At 41.3% G+C, this 21,123-nt stretch overlaps 1 protein-coding gene across 1 annotated transcript in view; it reads left to right on the top strand.

Annotated features, from left to right (window-relative positions):
* lrrc8aa (leucine rich repeat containing 8 VRAC subunit Aa) overlaps window positions 1–21,123 on the top strand; it is a 27,016-nt gene extending 5,893 nt beyond the window's left edge. Inside the window, exons 2-8 of the mRNA XM_066645156.1 lie at window positions 6,858–7,005; window positions 7,227–7,799; window positions 12,096–12,704; window positions 13,332–13,664; window positions 15,022–15,192; window positions 17,254–17,559; window positions 19,656–21,123. Coding sequence (XP_066501253.1) covers window positions 6,868–7,005; window positions 7,227–7,799; window positions 12,096–12,704; window positions 13,332–13,664; window positions 15,022–15,192; window positions 17,254–17,559; window positions 19,656–19,931 — 2,406 coding nt within the window. The 5' untranslated portion in view covers window positions 6,858–6,867 and the 3' untranslated portion in view covers window positions 19,932–21,123. The remainder of the gene's footprint in view (window positions 1–6,857; window positions 7,006–7,226; window positions 7,800–12,095; window positions 12,705–13,331; window positions 13,665–15,021; window positions 15,193–17,253; window positions 17,560–19,655) is intronic.

The raw sequence follows: 21,123 nt of genomic DNA, 5'->3' as shown, positions 1-21,123 counted from the left end.
ACATTAAAAGAAGCAGAGATTCTTAACATAAACAAACCATAGAACAGCCTTTCCCCACAATCGTAGACGTTGCCTTAAAGCTCCACTATAAATGGTTTAATGTAATATTCTAAAGGATCCTTCTTTGTACTCTAGAAGCTGTTTGAAATAAACATACCTCTTAAAAAGGGATCTCAATTTTGTCTATGCAGCAAATATTTCCCAAAAAAAAATTTGAGGCTTATAAATATATGATTACCAATTAACCTGATACAGTTTTTTACTATCTTAAATCTTCTAATGGCTTTTACAGCTTTTTATAAGCAAAAAAAAACCAAGACTGCAGAATGTATTTTATGTCGATCTAGTTTTGTTTGTACATAGTGCTGCTGATTAATTTTTTTTGTTAAAAATCTTTTTTAATCAGTACTTCTGAATTTTTCAGCACATTTAAAAAATATAATGGCCAAACCTAACATTGTAGTTATGAAATTAAATTTTCATGCCATACCATAACACACTGGGATACACTTATCTATTTAAATAGCTCTTCTTGGAACATGAAAATAATCTAATCAAGTGTTTATACAAGTCCAACTCACTAATCACCATTTCTTTTTCTGTTTAACTTCCTCCCTCTTGTTTTAGCAGCCTTCCAGTGTAGCTCTTAGACATAGGCCTTCACTTTGGGCCAGAAATAGTGGCAAGGACGCCAAACACAGAACAAGGGATTTTTGTAGTTTCCCCTTTATAAACCCACCCTCAAATGAATGGCATTTCAGTTCATAAACAAAACCAAATTCACTGTCTGATGTTCCTCCTCTTAACTCTCTCTGGCCCCTCCTTTTTACCTTTACCTGGTGTCTTACATTAGGACCACGTCGACAAGTAATCAGGGAGCCATTGCAAAAGACAGTGGGGCGGGTGTTATAGGACCGCAGGCTTTCCTGAGTTTGAGCCCCACCTCCTGAATTCAAGGTCACACTCCAAGCTCGTTTCCTTACCATGGACAGCTTTAATGTCCCCCTGCCACCCACCACTGTCATCCGTTGGAGGCTCATGCCACACTCATCTATACAGTAATACGATCGTTGCAGCTGCCATCCCTGTGGGAGTTCTCATACTGTTGCAGCACTAAACCTGTGCTTCTGTTGTAGAAAGATACTCCTGACTTGGTTGTTGGTGTTATACACTGAACTATCACTGCATTAGGAACACTTACCTCATATCTGAACTCACTGTCTGTTTTATCTGCTCCACTGGCCATACAAGAGCACTTTGTAATTCTACAATTACAAAGTGTAGTCCAACTGTTTCTCTGCATACTTTCTTATCCCCATTTTCCTCTGCTACATACACCACAGCTACAAGCTCTGGGGTCCAAAGGTACTTTTTGAGGTATTTGACGAGCTCCCACAACAGAATCATTAGAAGAGTGATTTCACCACGGATGATGTCATCAGATCTTTGACCCCTGCCTGGACATAATGTGTCCTTTGTGATAAACCAGCCCTAACCTGGCAGGTCATGGCAGGAATCTGAATGTTTATATATCACTCACTCCAGAAAAGGACTAAGCTTTTTACTGAGAAGAGCAGAAGATGCAGAGATGGTTTCACCCTTGGGATATGTCTTTACTGTGGAGCTGCTATTGTGTAATATGCTTTTATACTGGAATTCACACAAACACACACACACACACACACACACACAGATGCCTGCAGGGATGTGAAACTAAAACATGCTGATTCATATGATTGTGGTTTTCACTGCGTGAGTGTGTTCAGCTGTATAGCTCGCTTTTGTGGGGAGCCACACGAGCAAAAATACAGAATCTTACCTAGTGTTCCTTTAAAACACAGACAAATGTGATATGATTGGTTAATATGAAAGGCTTTTACCACTGAGTAGAGCAAATGACCCCGGGCTAGAGACCCTCAGATTAAATGTTTACACAGATACTCTACACTGGTGGTGGTGGTTGTTGTTTCAGATTCTGGTCTAATTCTGTGTTTATCATTGCTGTTCAGTGTTGTGGAAATGCAGTAACGATGACACAGTGCCCCATGTTACGCTGAGTTTGTGTTCATCCAGTATAGACATTTAGATGATAAAGGTTAAAGATCAGTTTAGTTTCTCTCTCTCTCTCTCTCTCTCTCTCTCTCTCTCTGTCTGTCTGTCTCACACCCATGCTCGCACACACAAAAACACACAATCCCATCATTTACAGGAACACAGAAAAAAGCTAGAGTGTGTGTGTGTGTGTCTGTGGTAAGTAATGGTCAGTGTAATGTAATGCCAAATATTTGGATAATCCTGAGCCTAAAGTTGACTTTATTAAGCTGCTTATGGTTTTACTCAATTGATACCTGGTTAGTTTTTCCACTATAATGTCCATGTGCATATGCGTCTGTGTGTGTTGGGGTTCATTTCTTTTACATTTGAAAGCAACATTCATGATTGGGATGAAAAAACACTTTTTATAAAATTCAGCAAATGTTTCCTCACTGTTTGCTAGCTCTCCAGTCAGTTTTCACACTGCATTAATGTGTTTTACAAAGTCCTAATGTCAGTAAATGAGTGTAAAAACAAAGTGGCTCGGTCAGACATGCTCTGCTCACTGCACAGAAACCACAGAGAGAGACCTTCAAAGGTTGAAAATTATGAAAAAAGATGAGCATATTACTTTAATCCTGCTCCGTAGGTGAGTATTATTGACATAGTTGTGCTGTTTCAAACTATAAGTAGGATCCCACTCTTTTGGGATACTGCATGAAAGTAAATACAGAGCTACAAAACTAAACAACTCGAGTTCCAAATGAGTTTCTGTGGTAATTCAAACAGTGCATAAAAACTTACAGACAAGTTCATCTTTAGTCATGTACAAACAACAATCTTTTTTTTTTTTTTTCCCCCTCAAACATACCATTCAACGTTAAAAGATTTGGAGCGTCTGAACTTAAACCAATCAGAGAGAACAGCATTTCCCCACAGTCGTAGACGTTGCCTTTAAATGGTAATATGATCATGGACAGATTGTTCAGTCAGTGTTTAGACACAGGTAGGGACAGAGAGTCCTTGGAGGAGGGGAGGCCATAGACCACAACCAACAACAGCCCCTTTGTATATCTCTGTTGTATATGTGTATCTGAAGTTCATAGACAGTAGAGTTGGGGACTAGGGGTCTGTCTGATCAGTCTGGACATTGTCGCTAAATCATCAACCTCAAAGGAAGTTATTAAATGTGTGTTGGTCTGGTGTTGCTGTTGGTGACTGAGGAAAGAAAGAGAGAGACAATTTAAGAGCACAAGAGAAAATAAATCTGTTGCTAGGTCTCGGGGTCCTGGGTGGGATCCTCTCCTGGAGTCACTGTGAGGAATGTGGTGTGTTCTTCCTGTGTGTGCATGGGTTTCCTCCGCGTGTTCCGTTCACCCCCCCCCCCCCCCAGACCAAACAAACACGTTTGGAAGGTGGAGTGGCTGTGGGAAACTGTCCATACGATCAGGATAAAGTGCTTATGAATGAATGAGTGAATTAATAAATTAATAAAAATGGGTTTGTGAAAACTTATTGTGTTGTTTTCTAGATAGGAATGAGAGAGAAGACCACTTGACTGTTAATTTGGGCCAGTTTGTACCCTTCCCCCTTTCTCTCTCTCTCTCTCTCTCTCTCTCTCTCTCTCTTTCAGTTTATTAGTCTGTAACAGGGCAATAAAAAGTCTGGAGTGAGCAGCCCCAAACCAAAAAAACCCCAGAGAGAGAAATGGAGAAAACGAATTAAAAAGGGAAGGAGGGAGAGAGAGAAAGAGATGCTGAAGCAGTTGAGAGATAGTGAGTGAATAAGAGTATTTTCAGAACAGACTAAAATGGTTTTTGAGATCAGATATTATATGTATGTGTGTCCACTGTTACAGTGTCTGCTGTTTATCTGATGGAGGTTGAGAGGAAGTTGTTGGGAAGTGGCTTAAAGGCTCATTTATACTCCCTCTGCGTACGGAAATGTATGTGTGTGCATGGTTCTTGAGCAAAACAACAAGTAGAGGGCAGTTCAGAGTAAAAATCAAACATGGCAATGGTGGAGGAACTTGTAGTTCTGTATTTAATTCAAAAACGACTAAAAAGGCAGCAGTCTAGAGAACGGTGGTCTTTTAGGCTAATAAATAACATTAAATAACCTCTCTTCAAAACATTCCGCCATTTCTTCTTCATCGTGGTCGCATCTTGCCCTGCCCTCAGTGGTCTCCAGTGGTACTGATCTGTCCAGTCCGCATCCATAACTTTCAGAAAACATACAAATTACATACAAAATGAATGCTGGGTACGGAGAGAAGTTTCCGTCTGTATTTGTATTTAACATTGAGCATAAATGAGCCTTTAGAGAGTGTATATTAGTTAGTTTGGGATCATGTTCAGATGCTAATGCTGGTGTGAAATCATGGAACTAGACAGTTGTTCTACTCAGAATTCACACAGCCCTTGTGGCTGTATCTCTCCCTCTCACTCTGTTTCTTTCTCCACCAGTAAACATGCTAATTATTCCCCATAGGATTGAATTCATTGTTAGAAGCCTGGGCGTGGTCAGTCTGTTCACTCTGGCCATCTTTGTAACAGAACCCCCCCCCCCCCCAAACACACACCACTACCCCCTCACGCAGTTATTTCTAGGCTCACAAGACCAAGCTCTTTTCTCTGTGAATGGAGAGAGACTCAAAACTGAAGGTCAAATTGTAGCGTCTGTGGCTCAGTTATGCAACAAAAACATGATTTTTCAGCTGGTTCTTGCTGCTGCGCTTGTTCAGATCTCCACATCTAGGGAGGGACCCTTCTCCATAGTACTGGTTATGGTGTAACCAGTACGCCAATTGGCTCTTTTTGTCAAAGGGTTGGACACATGCCATTCTGAACATTATAAGAACTCCCATTCTTATTTTAACCAGTGACTAGATTCTTAATTTCTAACATCATATTATGACATTATGAGAGAGAGAGAGAGAGAGAGAGATCGATATCGATCGATCGATTCACTTTTTATAGAGTTATGCCATCTCAAAATATATGGTATTACCCAGGGGCCTCATGAGACTTAAGACTACTACACCATTTACAACTAGCCTTAGAAAAGTGAGCTAACAGGCTAAACAACACTGCGCCGACCACGTTCCAGCGAACTGATGTTCAAATCACAAACCTTTAGAGGATAAAACTTCATCTGTCAGCACAAAGTTCTTCTGGGTGTTTTGTCTGTTTTCAGCTTCCTTCATCTCTCTTTTAACCCAAAGTCAGCTCTAAACTCAAAACTGTAGTCGGCAAATTGGCTTGTGTGTTTCGTAATGTGACATCACCTGTCAGTGGCCTCCCACAGCTACCCCTCCCTGTGACTCTTTTAAATGTGAATGACCTCATTTTGCTATGTACTTAACTTAGTCAGACATAGAAATTTGACACACCAGACACATTTTGAAATACCGCGGTATCCTGTATTACGTTTATACTGCCCAGCCCTAGTGTGAGTTATTCGGAGATTCTGTTTCTGTTGGAGACATGGATATATATCTGCAGTGATTCTCTTATTCTTAGCCCCCATGTGCCAACACACACACACACAGAGTTACCTAATGGAATCATAAACTGCAGGAAGTTTGAGAGCTAAAGAAAAGATCTCTCTCTCTCTCTCTCTCGCTTGATTCTCTTTGTTTTTCCTAACCTTTGCCTTCTCTGTTATTCTATTCTTGAGTTTGAGAGTGCAATTGAAGTGAAAATTGTGTGTGTGATTTGTGTATAGATGCTGACTTTGCCATGCATTTAGTATTTTTCCTTACTTTACAATGGCTGTCACTTACACACTCCAAAGTCTGCTTTATACCCGTGCTGTCAGAGATTCAGCTGTTCAGAATATTATATAAAGTTAGTGGTGGACTGAAAAATGTGAATTCAGACACACACACACACACTGTGTGTAGGTGCAATCAGACATTGTACAGATGGGAATAATTATGTGCTCCTTTCTGGCTACCCTCGTCCTCTCAGCATGCCAATCTGGCAACCAATGCCCGAGGGGTACAAATAGCTGTGTGTTTAATAGTCTGTGTCGAGTCCAGTCCGTGCTGCAGCTACCTGTGTGTGTTGGGGGAAGACAGCCATGCTCTAATTGTCCAAAACCTCAATCTAAGGAACCCACACACCCACGAGAGCTGAGTGAATGTTGAGGGCCTGAAGCAAATGTTTTAAAGCATGTCTTCTCCAAGTGGGGCAGATGATGAAGTTTTTTTACAGATGTAAAATGACATGTCACATTATGCAAATAAGCGAGTCCCATCTTTGCCAGTCAGTGAGCCCCCACAACGCATGCACATGAACGCTCAGTCACATTTCACACTAGTCACACTTTTGAAGTATCGTATTCACTTTCAAACACTGTCCATATTTATGAAATGATGCATGAACATACTGCTTTATACCTGCTACACTGGTGTGCTCATGGTTTTCCACATACAGGGTGTGTGTGGGCACGTGTGTTTCAGCATCATACATGCAGTTTCTACCCACTTCTGACAGGTTTTGATGCACATTCAGCATGGACGCCACTGTTTTCTCTGCTGAACAGCTCCAGGACTGCAGCTTTAATCGCCAAAGCAGCTTCAGCATAGAATATGATATTTTGCTGAGTGTTATTGTACAGGTGTGTGTTCCAGCTCTGAGAGAAGAGGAAAGATTTTTGTGTGCGTGTATATTTTGGACAGTAGCTGAGCTATGTTGATCATTTAAAGTGTGTTAAGCATATAGGACCAAATTAAAATACATTAAGAAAACATGTTGTAGCTTTAATAATAATCTGTTTTATATATTTATTCTCTCTCTCTCTCTCTCTCTCTCTCTCAGGTAATCCATCATGATTCCCATCACTGAGTTGAGGTATTTTGCGGACACACAGCCAGCGTACCGGATCCTGAAGCCTTGGTGGGATGTCTTCACCGACTACATCTCCATTGTCATGCTCATGATTGCTGTGTTTGGAGGGACGCTGCAGGTAACTAATGTATTCTACATCACTTCGGTCCTCCTCCCTTTCACCAGCACTGGAATCTTCCTCTGCTTTTGCATTAATAGTGTCCTTTAGTCTCACTGTATTCTTTGCTTCATCAGTATCCTAAATACAGCAGATAAATAATCTCCCCCAAAAAAAGGCTGCTCATACAAATGTACAACTCTGCTTGACTGATGGTACTGCCTTTGTTTTCACGGCTGTAGGTGACCCAGGATAAAATGATCTGCCTGCCCTGTAAGTGGATGATGAGCGTGAACAAGGTCGACGAGGCGACAAGGTGCCCTCAACCAAACAGCAGCCTTTGGTCCAGTCCAGAGCCGAGGGGGATCCAGTACGAACTTGACCGTCATCAGTACAACTACGTGGATGCCGTGTGCTATGAAAACATGCTGCACTGGTTTGCCAAGTACTTCCCTTACCTGGTCCTCCTGCACACACTCATCTTCCTGGCCTGCAGCAACTTCTGGTTCAAGTTCCCCCGCACCAGCTCCAAGCTGGAACATTTTGTGTCCATCCTGCTGAAGTGCTTTGACTCACCCTGGACCACACGAGCACTCTCTGAGACCGTGGTGGAAGAGACGGACCCCAAGCCCCCGGGCAAGGCCGACGGGCTGGCTGACAAGAAGACGTCCAGCATCAGTGACCAGGATGTTGAGGCCAGCATACCCATGCTGCAGAGGACAAAGTCCCGCATCGAGCAGGGCATAGTGGATCGTTCTGACACAGGGGTGCTGGACAAAAAGGAGGGTGAGCAGGCCAAGGCCCTGTTTGAGAAGGTCAGTGTTACAGGGTAGTTTCTACAATACGTTCCTCTACAGTTTCTTTTCAGTTTGTGACTTTCCACTTATTTAAAAAAAAAAAAAAAACATGTCTCCCCCTATGATTCCTTTAGTGTATTACAGTCTGTCACAACAACAGATACACAGATCAACATTAGAGAAATGTTGAAATATATTAACAGTAGCCAGGTGGACCTTTTTAGTGTATTCAAATATGTCTTAATGACATCTGTCATATAAAAGTTACAGTTTTAAACCACTTTTTATAAGTTTATCAATAATTTAATAACTCTGTAGCTTCAGCTACAGACAGTGAGAGAAGCTAAAGTTGGGGTCCAGTGGTCTGTGAGAAACTGTGCCTCCGAGTCCTCCCACAGCATCACTCACCAGAACACACCATCACACCTGAGTAGAGCTGTTCCGTGTGGTAAACAATGTTATCACAATACATAGACCTATATTGATCAGTCTCTGTATTTATCTATGCAATATTAGTATGCAAATGATTCAGTGGAACGATGTAAATCAAAATTAGAATGCTTGTTGCCAAGAGAAGCAGTCTGATCTGTGCTGTCAGATCCAAAAATCGTGAGTGGGGGAAAACGGACTTGTTTGAGGGAGGAAAAAATTAGGTTGTGAGGTGAATGGAGAAAAGCCCACCTTGCGTAGGAAAATGGTAGTTTCTGCACTCTAGTTCTGATAGGGAGTTGCCATACATGATCATAAAACACATCATCCGGCGCATATATGCTTACGGTGAATGTACATGCAGAAAAATACTCCCCAAAACACAGAGAGCACAGGAGGCTATTCATATATTTTTAATTGATACACACATGTACCCGAGTTACACAGATTATAGCTTTATATATATATATTATAGATTCATATAGCTTTTTTGTTTATGTTCTTGTTCATATAGTCTCATATGTTCATTTACAATAATAGCATGTGTATATGCACCTGATAAGCAGGCTTCATGATCAGCCTGCTTCTGTTGGCTGTGCTAGCAGGAAAAAAAAGGAACATTTATTGAACTCTATTGCCCAAAGCTTATCATCGTTGTCAAGAAGAAATTTACCATGAAACAAATCAAGATTTGTTTTTATCATCTAGCACTACGCCAGATTTGCTCACTTTGATAATGCAGTTTAGAATTAATACTTCAAATCGCATGAGCTGTGGTTTTAAGTACAAGTGTAGTGTTTTCTGAACGTCAGAATGACTGTGCAGATGACTTAAATATTGCAGAGCATTAAATACAGAAGCACAGTAAATAATCTAAGCTCAGTTTAATACACACAGCATTGAAAGGTGAATAGCTTTTTGGAAAAGAGAAGTGTGTGTGTGTGTGTGTGAGAAGTGGACATGTCTTAACAACGGGCTAATGTGCTAACCATATGCTAGCCTTAGCCACAACAGCTCTGCCCCCAAGTTGACGCAGAGTCTGATACTTTCAATGTGTTTAGTTGGCCTCACTGTCAGGATTCTGCCAGTTGCATTCTGATTGGCTATCTACCCCCTTCTATTCTACACATCTTGGGAAAATATTTTTGTGACTGGTCCCAGTCAAATTTATTTCCCTGCAGTAGTAGGTGGTTGCTGGCCACATTAAATGGTGAAAGGGACTGTCACTAATGCGAGATTAACCCTGTGCTAACCATAGGTTAATGTACACAATTTGAATTGAATAGGATACACTTTATTTATCCACAAGTGAGCAATTCATGCTGGGCCCACAGACATTTCAAAACAATAGACAACAGATAAAAAAAACAACAACAAATATTTAAATCACTAGAAATAAAACCAATCCAAACAACTAATGAAGATTCTCATTCAGTAATCTAATGGCTTCAGGTACAAAGGTTGCTGTCCATCGCACAGTCCGACATCTAGGACATCGGTGCAGACGACCATGAGGCAACAATTCAAAGGCAAGACAAAAGGCATGCAATGGGTCATTAATGATAAAACGTCCTTTTTTCAAAGTTGTTTGTGCAGTGAAGCCAGTGATCTCAATGGAAGGCCAATGATTTTGAAACATATGGATATTAAATACTGTAAAAGATTTTTGTTTTTTAGACTCAAAGACTGGAACCAACAAATTACAGAGAACAAAACAACACTTGCAATAAAAGTGAATAAGACATTATTTTTAGTGTAATGAAAGCTCGATATTAAAACGATGGTGACATTACAGTGTGTGTGTGAAGCTGGTTCGAAAGCACCAGGCACAGCAGTTTTGCTGATTTGACATTGCTGGTTTGAGAGTGGTCCACCAACCCAAATAAATTTGGACAAGCTCTGCACTGAAACTGACCACTGATAAAGGACTGGAGGAGGGAGGCTGGTGTGTTTGCTGGTTTTTTTATCCTAAATAAAAACAGCACAACTGAATCTGATTGATTGTTCAAGTGGTCTGTATTTATAAACCTGACCCCCGACCTTCTGCTTTGCTGGAGTGAAAACCTGCCCTGGCAATGGCCTTCTCCGGATAAGATTGAAAATTCCTGGACCTGAGGATGTGTAATAAAAATTAATTGAATTAACTGCTGTCTTTACTGTATGTACTTTTACTTTTTTCTGGTTTTCAACACCAGTTTCAAGGTGGTGAAGTTAATGTGGTTTAGAGAAGAGCTGCCGTAGCTGGAAATTGATATTATCTAAGATGGCAGTCACTTAATTAGGAACACATACTAATGTCATCTTGTCACTCCTGTTACATGAGCTGTAGACTATATACTGCTGTAGATCAGTAAAATTGTCTATTGAGAAAATTCAGCCAATGGTCATTTTGTTTTAAGATTAAATTGACTCTATCTCTACGCCAGCTACAAGATACAAGGTGGCGTGTGTGTGAGACCCACAAATGCATCATGTTACGTGTGTGTTAAGAAATTGTCGTACGTAATGCCCTATGTGAGGGGTGGTATTATTCCTCTGGGATGTGGATCAGCTCTGTTATAAGAATCCACGCTGCTCGTACATTAACCGGATTAACACAGGACAAAACAGATGAAATGGACAGCTAATAAAATAATGTGATTTATTATAAGAATGCGTCTGGGCTCCAGTCCAGGCCCTGACCATTAAAGCCATTAAATTTTCCATCTTCTCTGTGACTGATCATCTAAGAGAAAAAGAGAAAAATCCAGCTAATTGTTTCCTGAAGGACTGAAGCTTTTCTATGAACACAGATCTAAATCTGATCCTCAGAGGCCATATCTTCTTGTGTCTTTGAGTGACATTGCAGTAGGTCATTCACCCTTGGATGTTTTTGCCCTCCCACCACCGAGGGGCTCTCATACCAGGGAATGAAAATTAGGATGTTGTTATTGGAGAGGAATCTCTTAGCACATTCTTCCCATGACACCCGATGTATTGATAAAGCAGATGTTTTTTATGGTTTATGTTTTCATTCACACGCATGTAATTCGTGAATTCTCGGTCTCTATAAATTCCATAAATGAGCACAGACACCGGACATTTAAACACTAAACACTTATAAAACACTAAACACAGATGCTAACAAGATTACATGCTTGGCGGTAATGCTAGCTGGCTAATTGTCTCTCTTGGGCAGCAAAAGCTCCACAATGAGGCAGTCCTCACATTTGTAAATAGCAGCAATTACGTCTAATTTTAGCAGCACATTGAGTGAGTCTATTTTGCTATGTTTGCTAGCCAATCTACTAACCCATGTTTTAAAAAGGTAGCGATGTTTACAATATGACATGCTTTAACATAACACTAGGATAGATTTGGTATTTTTGCTCCTGGGCTCCCCCTATAATTACAGAGCGTAATTCACGTGTCATGTTTCCAATGCATGGTACTCTGTTCAGCTTGGTTCATGTGTTGCACTACCCAGCTCCCACTGAATTTTTCTTCAGCCACCAATCCAATGAGTGTTTGAATCACTTTTCTAGCTGCCTCCAAAATCAACATAGTGCTGAACCTGGAGTGGCAATGAACTAGGCTCTATTCTCAGTTTTATAAGTCAGTTAAGCATCCCAACGATTTTAAAGCAGTAATTTTACTGTTTTTTTGTTTTTTGTTTTTTTTTATATAAAACACCAGTTGACTTTTGAACTTTTTGTGTTAAATTTGTCCAAATTAAAGTTAATGTGCACATTACATTATACATTATATTTTTATCCCACACATTTCATTGGAATTCCCTAGCAGGAATTATTGTTGAGGGAGGGTGAAGACCAAGTAATCCACTGATATAGCTAGAAATATTCTGATGATGATGATGAATCTCACCTCCCTCTTTTCCCCCTCCAGGTGAAGAAGTTCCGTATACATGTGGAAGAGGGTGACATCGTTTACCGCCTCTACATTCGCCAGACCATCATCAAGGTCATCAAATTCATCCTGATCATCAGCTACACAGTATACTATGTGCATTTCATCAGCTTTAACGTGTTGTGCCAGGTGAATATACAACATCTGACGGGTTATAGGATGTTCCAGTGCGCCCACCCCCTGGCCACGCTATTTAAGATTCTGGCCTGGTTCTACATCTCCCTGGTCATTGTCTACGGCTTCATCTGCATGTACACACTGTGCTGGATGTTGCGCCGTTCGCTGAAGCTCTACTCCTTCGAATCCATCCGTGAAGAGAGCAGCTACAGTGACATCCCAGACGTAAAGAATGACTTTGCCTTCATGCTGCACATGATCGACCAGTACGACCCTCTCTACTCCAAGCGCTTCGCCGTCTTCCTCTCCGAGGTCAGCGAGAACAAGCTGCGGCAACTTAACCTCAACAACGAGTGGACACTGGAGAAGCTGCGCCAGAGAATCACCAAAAACTCTCAGGACAAGCTGGAGTTGCACCTCTTCATGCTCAGCGGTATCCCAGACACTGTCTTTGACCTGCAGGAGCTTGAGGTGGGTGGTCTTTCTGGCCTCCTTTGACTGTAGTTTAACTTAGATGTGTTTTAAATAAGTATCCCAAAGTTCGAAGACACTCAGTCACCCAACGTTGCTTAAACGTGTGGTGTTCTTTGCTCCAGTAAAAGTCTGTGCTCTTCAGGGAGAGCTTTGCACTAGATGTTGGAATATCCCTGTGAGAATTTGATGGTTTCAATCCTTTTAAACATTAGTAAGGTCAGGTGCTGGTTGTGGATCATTTCTGGCACCACTACCACTTATGAATCAGCCAATCAACTGCACACTAACTTAACCAATCAGAAAGCTACCCACTGAGAAGCCAATCAGGGGGCAAAATATTCTGTTAATCTGAGTCGATACAAGCCACGATCTTAGCTTTGGGTTCTATATTTAAGCACGCTAAAAGATACATTTTTTTTCCTCAAACATACCATTCCACCTTAAAAGTTGCAGTACTTCTGAACATAAACAAACCAAGAAAAAACAGCGTTTTCCCACAATCGTTGACATCAGAGATCACAGTCCCACTTCTGGGGGGCTTATAACCCTGGTGGTGACCCGAGAATCCTATAGCCGATTGGTCGATTACATGATCTAACTAGCACTTTTCCATCTGTTCCCCAGGTGCTGAAGTTGGAGCTGATCCCTGACGTCACCATCCCACCCATCATTGCCCAGCTGTCCAACCTGAGGGAGATGTGGTTGTACCACACTCCAGCCAAAATTGAGGCTCCTGCCCTGGCCTTCCTAAGGGAGAACCTCCAATCACTCCACATCAAATTCACAGACATCAAAGAGATCCCTCTCTGGATCTACAGCCTAAAGAACCTGAACGAGCTGCATCTCACGGGCAACCTGAGCGCAGAGAACAACCGATACATCGTCATCGATGGCCTTCGTGAGCTCAAGAGCCTTAAAGTACTCCGGCTGAAGAGCAACCTCACCAAACTGCCCCAGGTCTTGTTCACTGCAGTCGTGATTCTTTGAAGTCATCGCTGTCTAATGTTAACCATGTATCTCCATGTTGGTGTTTTTTTTCCCCCCATACATGAAATATAGACACCTGTCCTGCCAACCAACCATTCTCCACTCCAATCCCTGTACAGTTAGAGGAAGGAAACTTCTGAGAGTGTACAAAGAGTGTACAATTTTATATTTGCGCACCTTCAAAATAAGCCCAAGCACAGCCATACAAATGGCAATAATACACTATGTATTATAATAAATAGGAAATATGCTGATTCCTCAAAAAGAGTAATGTACTGGACACTAACTATTATACAGTGTGGTAGTACTGGTAGAAATTTTGAAGAATAAACAACAGAGTTTAGTCATAGATTGTCAGGCACTGTTTTTGTTAATATTAGCTTTTACTCTCAGAGGAAAAGTGTATCGTTCCTGGTTTTTGTTTTGTTTTGTTTTGTTTTACAGATACGTGTTTTTCATAGGACAGTGACTGTGTAGTATTTTTTCCCCCTACTGCATGGTACCTACTCAACTTCAGAGCTCTACACGGGTTCATTTAGTACCTCATACCTGGAACGCATACTTTTTTTTAGTACCTGCTCCCTCATGGTTCCAAGGGAACTGAGTAGGGACTAAACAGCAACGTGTAAACCTTGCAGAAAGCTGATTTGCCAGAGAAACTTGTCAATCGCAACAAAATGCAGAGCTCCAATACAAACTATCAATGTGTAAAATCCAAGCTACTGTAGAGATTACATTTTTTATCTCATTATAGCAGCTTGTAAAATTGCACCCTGGTCTTTTGAAGAGGTTCAAAAGTTCCTGGGATTGTTGGCCAATGAATGACTCCAGTGAGAGCTGAACAGTAACAAACAAGAAACTACTCTCCTATCTAAACTGATGCACTGAATTGTGTTCAGTCCACAAAAAAAAAAAAAGAACACATGATGAGTAAACAATGCTTGACTTTACCACTGAAGTTGTGGCTCCCATTAGATACAATGTTTTTCAACATCATCAGCTACATTTTGGGGGGCGCCTTATAGTGGAAAACCAAACAGGTACCAGGGTCCAAAAAGTGAGTAGAGCTGAGTAGAATGAACCATGCAGTTGAACAACACCAAAAATTACTCTGGTCTAAGGTTGGGCAGTATATCGGTAATACATACACTTAGTTAATATTTTGAGACGGTATGAAAAATATGGATATTGCCTATCCCTACTCTGGTCTATAATGTTGATACAATGTTGGGTTGTTGTTTTTTTTTTTTTTTTTTAATTAAAGCACTCATATAAACCTTAATGTCAACGGAAGGTGCTCTAGAATAACTAATTGTGCTCTGTGCAGGTGGTGATGGACGTGGGTGTACACCTGCAGAAGCTCTCCGTCAATAATGAGGGCACCAAACTTATGGTGCTTAACAGCCTGAAAAAGATGGTGAACCTGACAGAGCTGGAGCTGGTGCGATGTGACCTGGAGCGCATCCCACACTCTATCTTCAGCCTCCACAACCTGCAGGTAACCCCTCACATTTAAGCCCAACACACCTGGGATCTTGGTTATCTACTCAGGCATGTGTTCTAGGATCTAGAAACCTAGGATGATGTAGGATCAGCCTCAGAATATAGAGGATCAACAGTTAGACAGCAGACAGACAAGCAGCTATGGTCAGATAGCAGAATTAATTTTCCAGTATAAGGATGCAAATTAAGCTGCTTGTTACACTGCAGTTTGTGGGTTTTGGCCATACAGCCAGTCCAAAGTTTGTGTGCCATTTTGCACTGTAACCTCTTATCTGCTTGCACATGTTGTCCCACAGGTCTGCTGGAAATTAATCAATGCTTCATAAACCTTTTCATGTACAAACCGGATTCCAAATAAGTTGGGACACTAAACAAATTGTGAATAAAAACTGAACGCAATGATGTGGAGGTGCCAACATCTAATTTTATTCAGAATAGAACACAAATCACAGATCAAAAGTATAAACTGAGAGAATGTATCATTTTAAGGGAAAAATATGTTTCAAAATTTAATGGTGTCAACAAATCCCAAAAAAGTTGGGACAAGGCCATTTTTTACCACTGTGTGGCATCCCCCCTCCTTACAACACTCAACAGACATCTGGGGACAGAGGAGACCAGTTTCTCAAGTTTAGAAATAGGAATGCTCTCCCATTCATGTCTAATACAGGCCCCTAACTGTTCAATCGTCTTGGGCCTTCTTTGTCACACCTTCCTCTTTATGATGCGCCAAATGTTCTCTATAGGTGAAAGATCTGGACTGCAGGCTGGTCATTTCAGTACCCGGATCCTTCTCCTACGTAGCCATGATGTTGTGATTGCTGCAGAATGTGGTCTGGCATTATCTTGTTGAAAAATGCAGGGTCTTCCCTGAAAGAGATGACGTCTAGATGGGATCATATGTTGTTCTAGAACCTGAACATAGTTCTCTGCATTAATGGTGCCTTTCCAGACATGCAAGCTGCCCATGCCACAAGCACTCATGCAACCCCATACCATCAGTGATGCAGGCTTCTGAACGGAGCGTTGATAACAACTTGGGTTATCCTTGTCCTCTCTGGTCCGGATGACATGGCGTCCCAGTGTTCCATAAAGAACTTCAAATCGTGACTCATTTGACCACAGAACAGTCTTCCATTTTGCCACACTCCATTTTAAAAGACCCCTGGCCCAGTGCAAACGTCTGAGCTTGTGGAGCTTGCTTAGAAATGGCTTCCTCTTTGCACAGTAGAGTTTCAGCTGGCGACGGCGGATGGCACGGTGGATTGTGTTCACTGACAATGCTTTCTGGAAGTATTCCTGAGCACATTCTGTTATTTCCTTGACAGTGGCATTCCTGTTTGAGGTGCAGTGACGTTTAAGGGCCCGGAGATCACAAGCATCCAGTAGAGTTTTATGGCCTTGACCCTTATGCACAGCAATTGTTCCAGATTCTCTGAATCTTTAGATGATGTTATGCAGGGTTGATGATGATAACTTAAAAGTCTTTGCTATTTTACGCTGGGTAACACCATTCTGGTATTGCTGCACTATCTTTCTGCGCAACAATGTTGGAATTAGTGATCCTCTTACCATCTTGGTTTCAGAGAGAAACTGATACTCTGAGAAGCTCTTTTTATACCCAATCATGTTGTCAATGGACCTAATTAGTGTTAATTGGTCTTCCAGCTGTTCGTTATATACTCAATTTCCTTTTTCCAGCCACTCATTGCTACTTTTTTGGGATTTGTTGACACTGTGAAATTTTGAATCATATTTTTCCTTTAAAATGTTACATTTACTCAGATTAAACTTTTGATCTCTCATCTATGTTCTATTACGAATAAAATATTGACATTTGCCATCTCCACATCATTGCATTCAGTTTTTATTCACAATGTGTTTAGTGTCCCAACTTTTTTGGAATCCGGTTTGTATCTAACATAGTTCGAAGAAACCCGTTGTCTAAAAATCCCTTTATTTGACTGATGTCACCCTTTAAATTTGGCAGGCTGAAGATAAAGGGTGTTACTGACACTGAATGACGCGGTACCTTATTTCCTTGTTTTGTTTGTAGGAAATCGACCTGAAGGATAACAACTTGAAAACCATTGAGGAGATCATCAGCTTCCAGCACCTTCATCGGCTGGTGTGTCTGAAGCTATGGTACAATCAGATTGCTTACATCCCAATCCAAATCGGCACACTCACCAACCTGGAGCGCTTGTACCTGAACCGCAACAAAATCGACAAGATCCCCAGCCAGCTCTTCTTCTGCCGCAAGCTCCGATTCCTGGACCTCAGCCACAACAACCTGACCAGCATCCACCCGGACATAGGACTCCTACAGAACCTGCAGTATTTTGCTGTTACTGCCAACAGGGTGAGTGTTTCACCACACACATTGAGAGTGGAACTGCTTCTCCTCCCTTGTCTTCTACTTCTGCTGTTCACATCATAATATATATTTATGTAAGCATTTTATTGACAAAAGTTTGAATTGAATGAAAACTTACTTAATTATACATGGTTCGGCACGGTGGCGCAGCAGGTAGTGTCGCTGTCACACAGCTCCAGGGACCAGGGGTTGGGGGTGCGAGCCCCACTCCTGGTGACTGACTGTGTGTTCTCCTAGTGTCTGTGTGGGTTTCGTCCAGGTGCTCTGGTTTCCTCCCACAGACCAAAAACACATGCTGGTAGGTAGATTGGAGACTCAGAAGTGTCCATAGATGTGAGTGTGCTAGTGTGCGTCGCCCTGCTAAGGACTGGCGCCCCCTCCAGACTCCGTACCCACCCCGACCCTGAACTGGTTAAGAGGTTACAGACAATGGATAATGTAATCACTGGCCGGAGAATGTGGTTGAAAATTCCAGTTGTTCTGCTGTAACACATTTGATTGTAGAGGCTTGGAATGTGCGGGAGAGAACAGTTGACTTTGCTCTATTGAATGTGTAGGATGGCAGCTGATATGATGGGTCTAGGAAGTCATCTCTCTCTCTCTCTGTTCTGTTTCTGGAGGATATAACGAGTCTCAGAGGAAGCATTTGGGGGTAACAGCTAACCGGGGTCCTCTGGAGATGACAAATGATTGAATTTCAACAAATAGCAGAGAATAAAAAATATTTATCAACGATAATTAAGAGTGAGATTAGCGCTCTAACTAACACAAGCCGCCCCTGGTTCCTGATGTATCAGTCAATGGATTTGACAGAAATTTGACAAAAAACTGGAAATTTGACAAAAAACTAGTGAACTAGTAATTTCTTGTTGAATTATAATTTCCTCTGAATTATTGGCTACAAAAATAAAGCCTCACTTAGCATTGTAAACTTGTTCGCTGCAATGAATCATGTGTAAATCACGAGTATACAGTGGTGGGTTGGGACAGGTCACTGGTGGCTTTAACCACAGCCAGAGAGAGGGGGTGTGAAAAAACACAGGGAGATGATTAATCAACACATTTATATTGTTGTTCTTATTTGCCATCTCTGTAGTTAGCACTTAGCTTTTGAATCAGTATTTGTGTGAGAGAGGGAGAAAGAGAGGATGTATAGAATTGACATGTCCCTCTTCCCATTGAAAAAACAAAAAATTGGATCCAAAATGGCCAACTTCAAAATGGCTGCCATGGTCACCACCTATCTTGAAAAGTTTCCAACTACTGCCATTTTATTAAGGTGTATCCATATAAATGGCCCACCCTGTAGAGTAAATCTGTTTATGCCAATGTTTACTTTCTTTACTCTCCATTAGTTTAATTCTATACAGTTTGGTCAATGGGCAGAGGATCCTCTGAACTCTATATTTAATTTGGCTCCCAGAGATCTTTTGATCCATGGTTGCAGTGCTCTGTTCCACCTTAAATGGCACTAAATTTGAAAACAATTACAACTGTTTACCATCTTGATCTCACATGATTTTACAGCTTTTCAGAAGGCAAACAGAAATAAGACTGCAGAGTTTATTGTTCATTTACATCTATTTTTGTATAAACTTTATTTAAATGTGTACACACTGTTGCTAATTTTGTTGTTTAGTATAAAACTTGCTGAAATAATTTGTTTGTTTATCTGTGCTCCTGAAGCAGTAAGATGGACCACCCACATGAGAACACCATTCTGTGTAGTTTTGTGGATGGTTCTTTCATGTGTTTCAAGTTTGAATTGGTGGTGTTGAATGTTGGGCATGGTGAGTGGTTGCAGCTGGATGGGTGTATGGTGTGCTGCTGAAAATAGCACGTTTACGAGGGCTCACTTGGAGCTTAAAATGCGCATGTGTGCACACACACCCAAACACACCCTCCCTCTTCCTTTCCTTCCTCCATTACTGAATTATGGTCTGAATGAGATTGTTATTGTGTTGTTTATGCTGAAAGTGGGCAGTAGTCAGGACCCCCCTGCAGGACATTAATGTTGTTATATCCACTTACTCTTTCATTTAATGAACATTATTTTCTTTCTCTCTCTCTCCCTCTCTCAGATCGAGACGTTACCCCCCGAGCTTTTTCAGTGTAAGAAGCTGCGGACGCTGAACCTGGGCAATAACTGTCTGATCTCTCTGCCCTCCCGTTTCGGGGAGCTGACTGGTTTAACCCAGCTTGAGCTGAGGGGGAACCGCCTGGAGGGGCTGCCTGTAGAGCTGGCAGAGTGTCGCCTGCTCAAACGCTCAGGCCTCGTAGTAGAGGAAGACCTCTTCAAAACACTCCCCACGGAGGTGAAGGAGCAGCTGTGGAGAGCTGATAAGGAACAAGCCTGAGACTCAGAGAGAGAGAGGGAGAAAACAGTGTACAGCTAAGACTGACAAGGTGAGATGCAAGAGGAACTCTGGAATAATTATTTTATTTTCCATTTATTTTCATCTTTTTCTAAGTATTTCTTTTTTATTTTATTTTATTATTTTTTGTATACTGAGGAGGGCATGCAAGGTTGATCCTTGAGAGATAGCCATGTGCAAACTTTTGAACAGCCTTGGTCAAATGTGTTTTGTTAAAAGTGAAAGTAAGTGAAGACCACCTCTACAAAGCTCACATTTTTTAAAGCACATTTTCTGAACCTGATCATGTGGCGGCCAAAACAAGCCATAAAATTTTGCCTGAATGAAAAATTTTTAATCTTAATTTATTTCCAGAATGTTAAACTCGGTCAGTCATTTTTTGTCACACATTAGTGTTCTCTTCGCAGCCTGCTGAAGTACCTTACAGTGCCTGACCTCTAAATCAGAGGGATGAATTGAAGCTGTGAGCTAAGATTTGCAGAAAAATGTTTTTTTAGTGTAGAGTGTGTTCACTTATTGCCCTTTAGAAAATTAAAACATCATTCTGACCAGGGACAAACACGTTACACAAACTTCACTATAAGCAAACGCTAAACCCTTGAAACCGTGGGTCAACTGCTGACTGGCCAAATGGACCATGGACAATGTGCCGTATGTTCTGTCTGACAACGTACTACACAATCAACACAGCCATATTCTGTACACGCAAACCTAAGACCCCAAAAGACTACAGCTACATAGATTACACTCCCCCCCCCCACAGCACGTCTTTCATTGGGGGCAACGAAGGACTTTTCATTACTGTTGTTATTATTATTGTTGTTTTATTCTTTTTAGTGATCTTTGTGGATGTTGCAACTCATCAGTTGCCAAAAGAAAAGGGAATTTCTATGTCATAATGCAATGCTTTGATGATGTAACTATGACCGACATCATGAATAAGTGTCGCTCTAATGTGGCCTTAACTTTCATAAGAGCCTAATGCCTGAGATCCTTGTGGAGACAAATATTTTTGTTTTGTAATTTGTTGGGGGTAGGAGAGGAACTGGAATGCAATGCGCATTAACCTTTTTTTCTTTTTTTTTTTCTTTTTTTAAATTAAGTGTTCTTGATTTCATTTCATTGTCTCAAGGAATGTATACCAATACACTTATTGATGTGGAATTAAAGGATT

The sequence above is a fragment of the Hoplias malabaricus genome, chromosome 15 (assembly GCF_029633855.1).
Source record: "Hoplias malabaricus isolate fHopMal1 chromosome 15, fHopMal1.hap1, whole genome shotgun sequence".
Lineage (NCBI taxonomy): Eukaryota > Metazoa > Chordata > Actinopteri > Characiformes > Erythrinidae > Hoplias > Hoplias malabaricus.
This window is presented reverse-complemented; position numbering and strand designations above follow the sequence as displayed.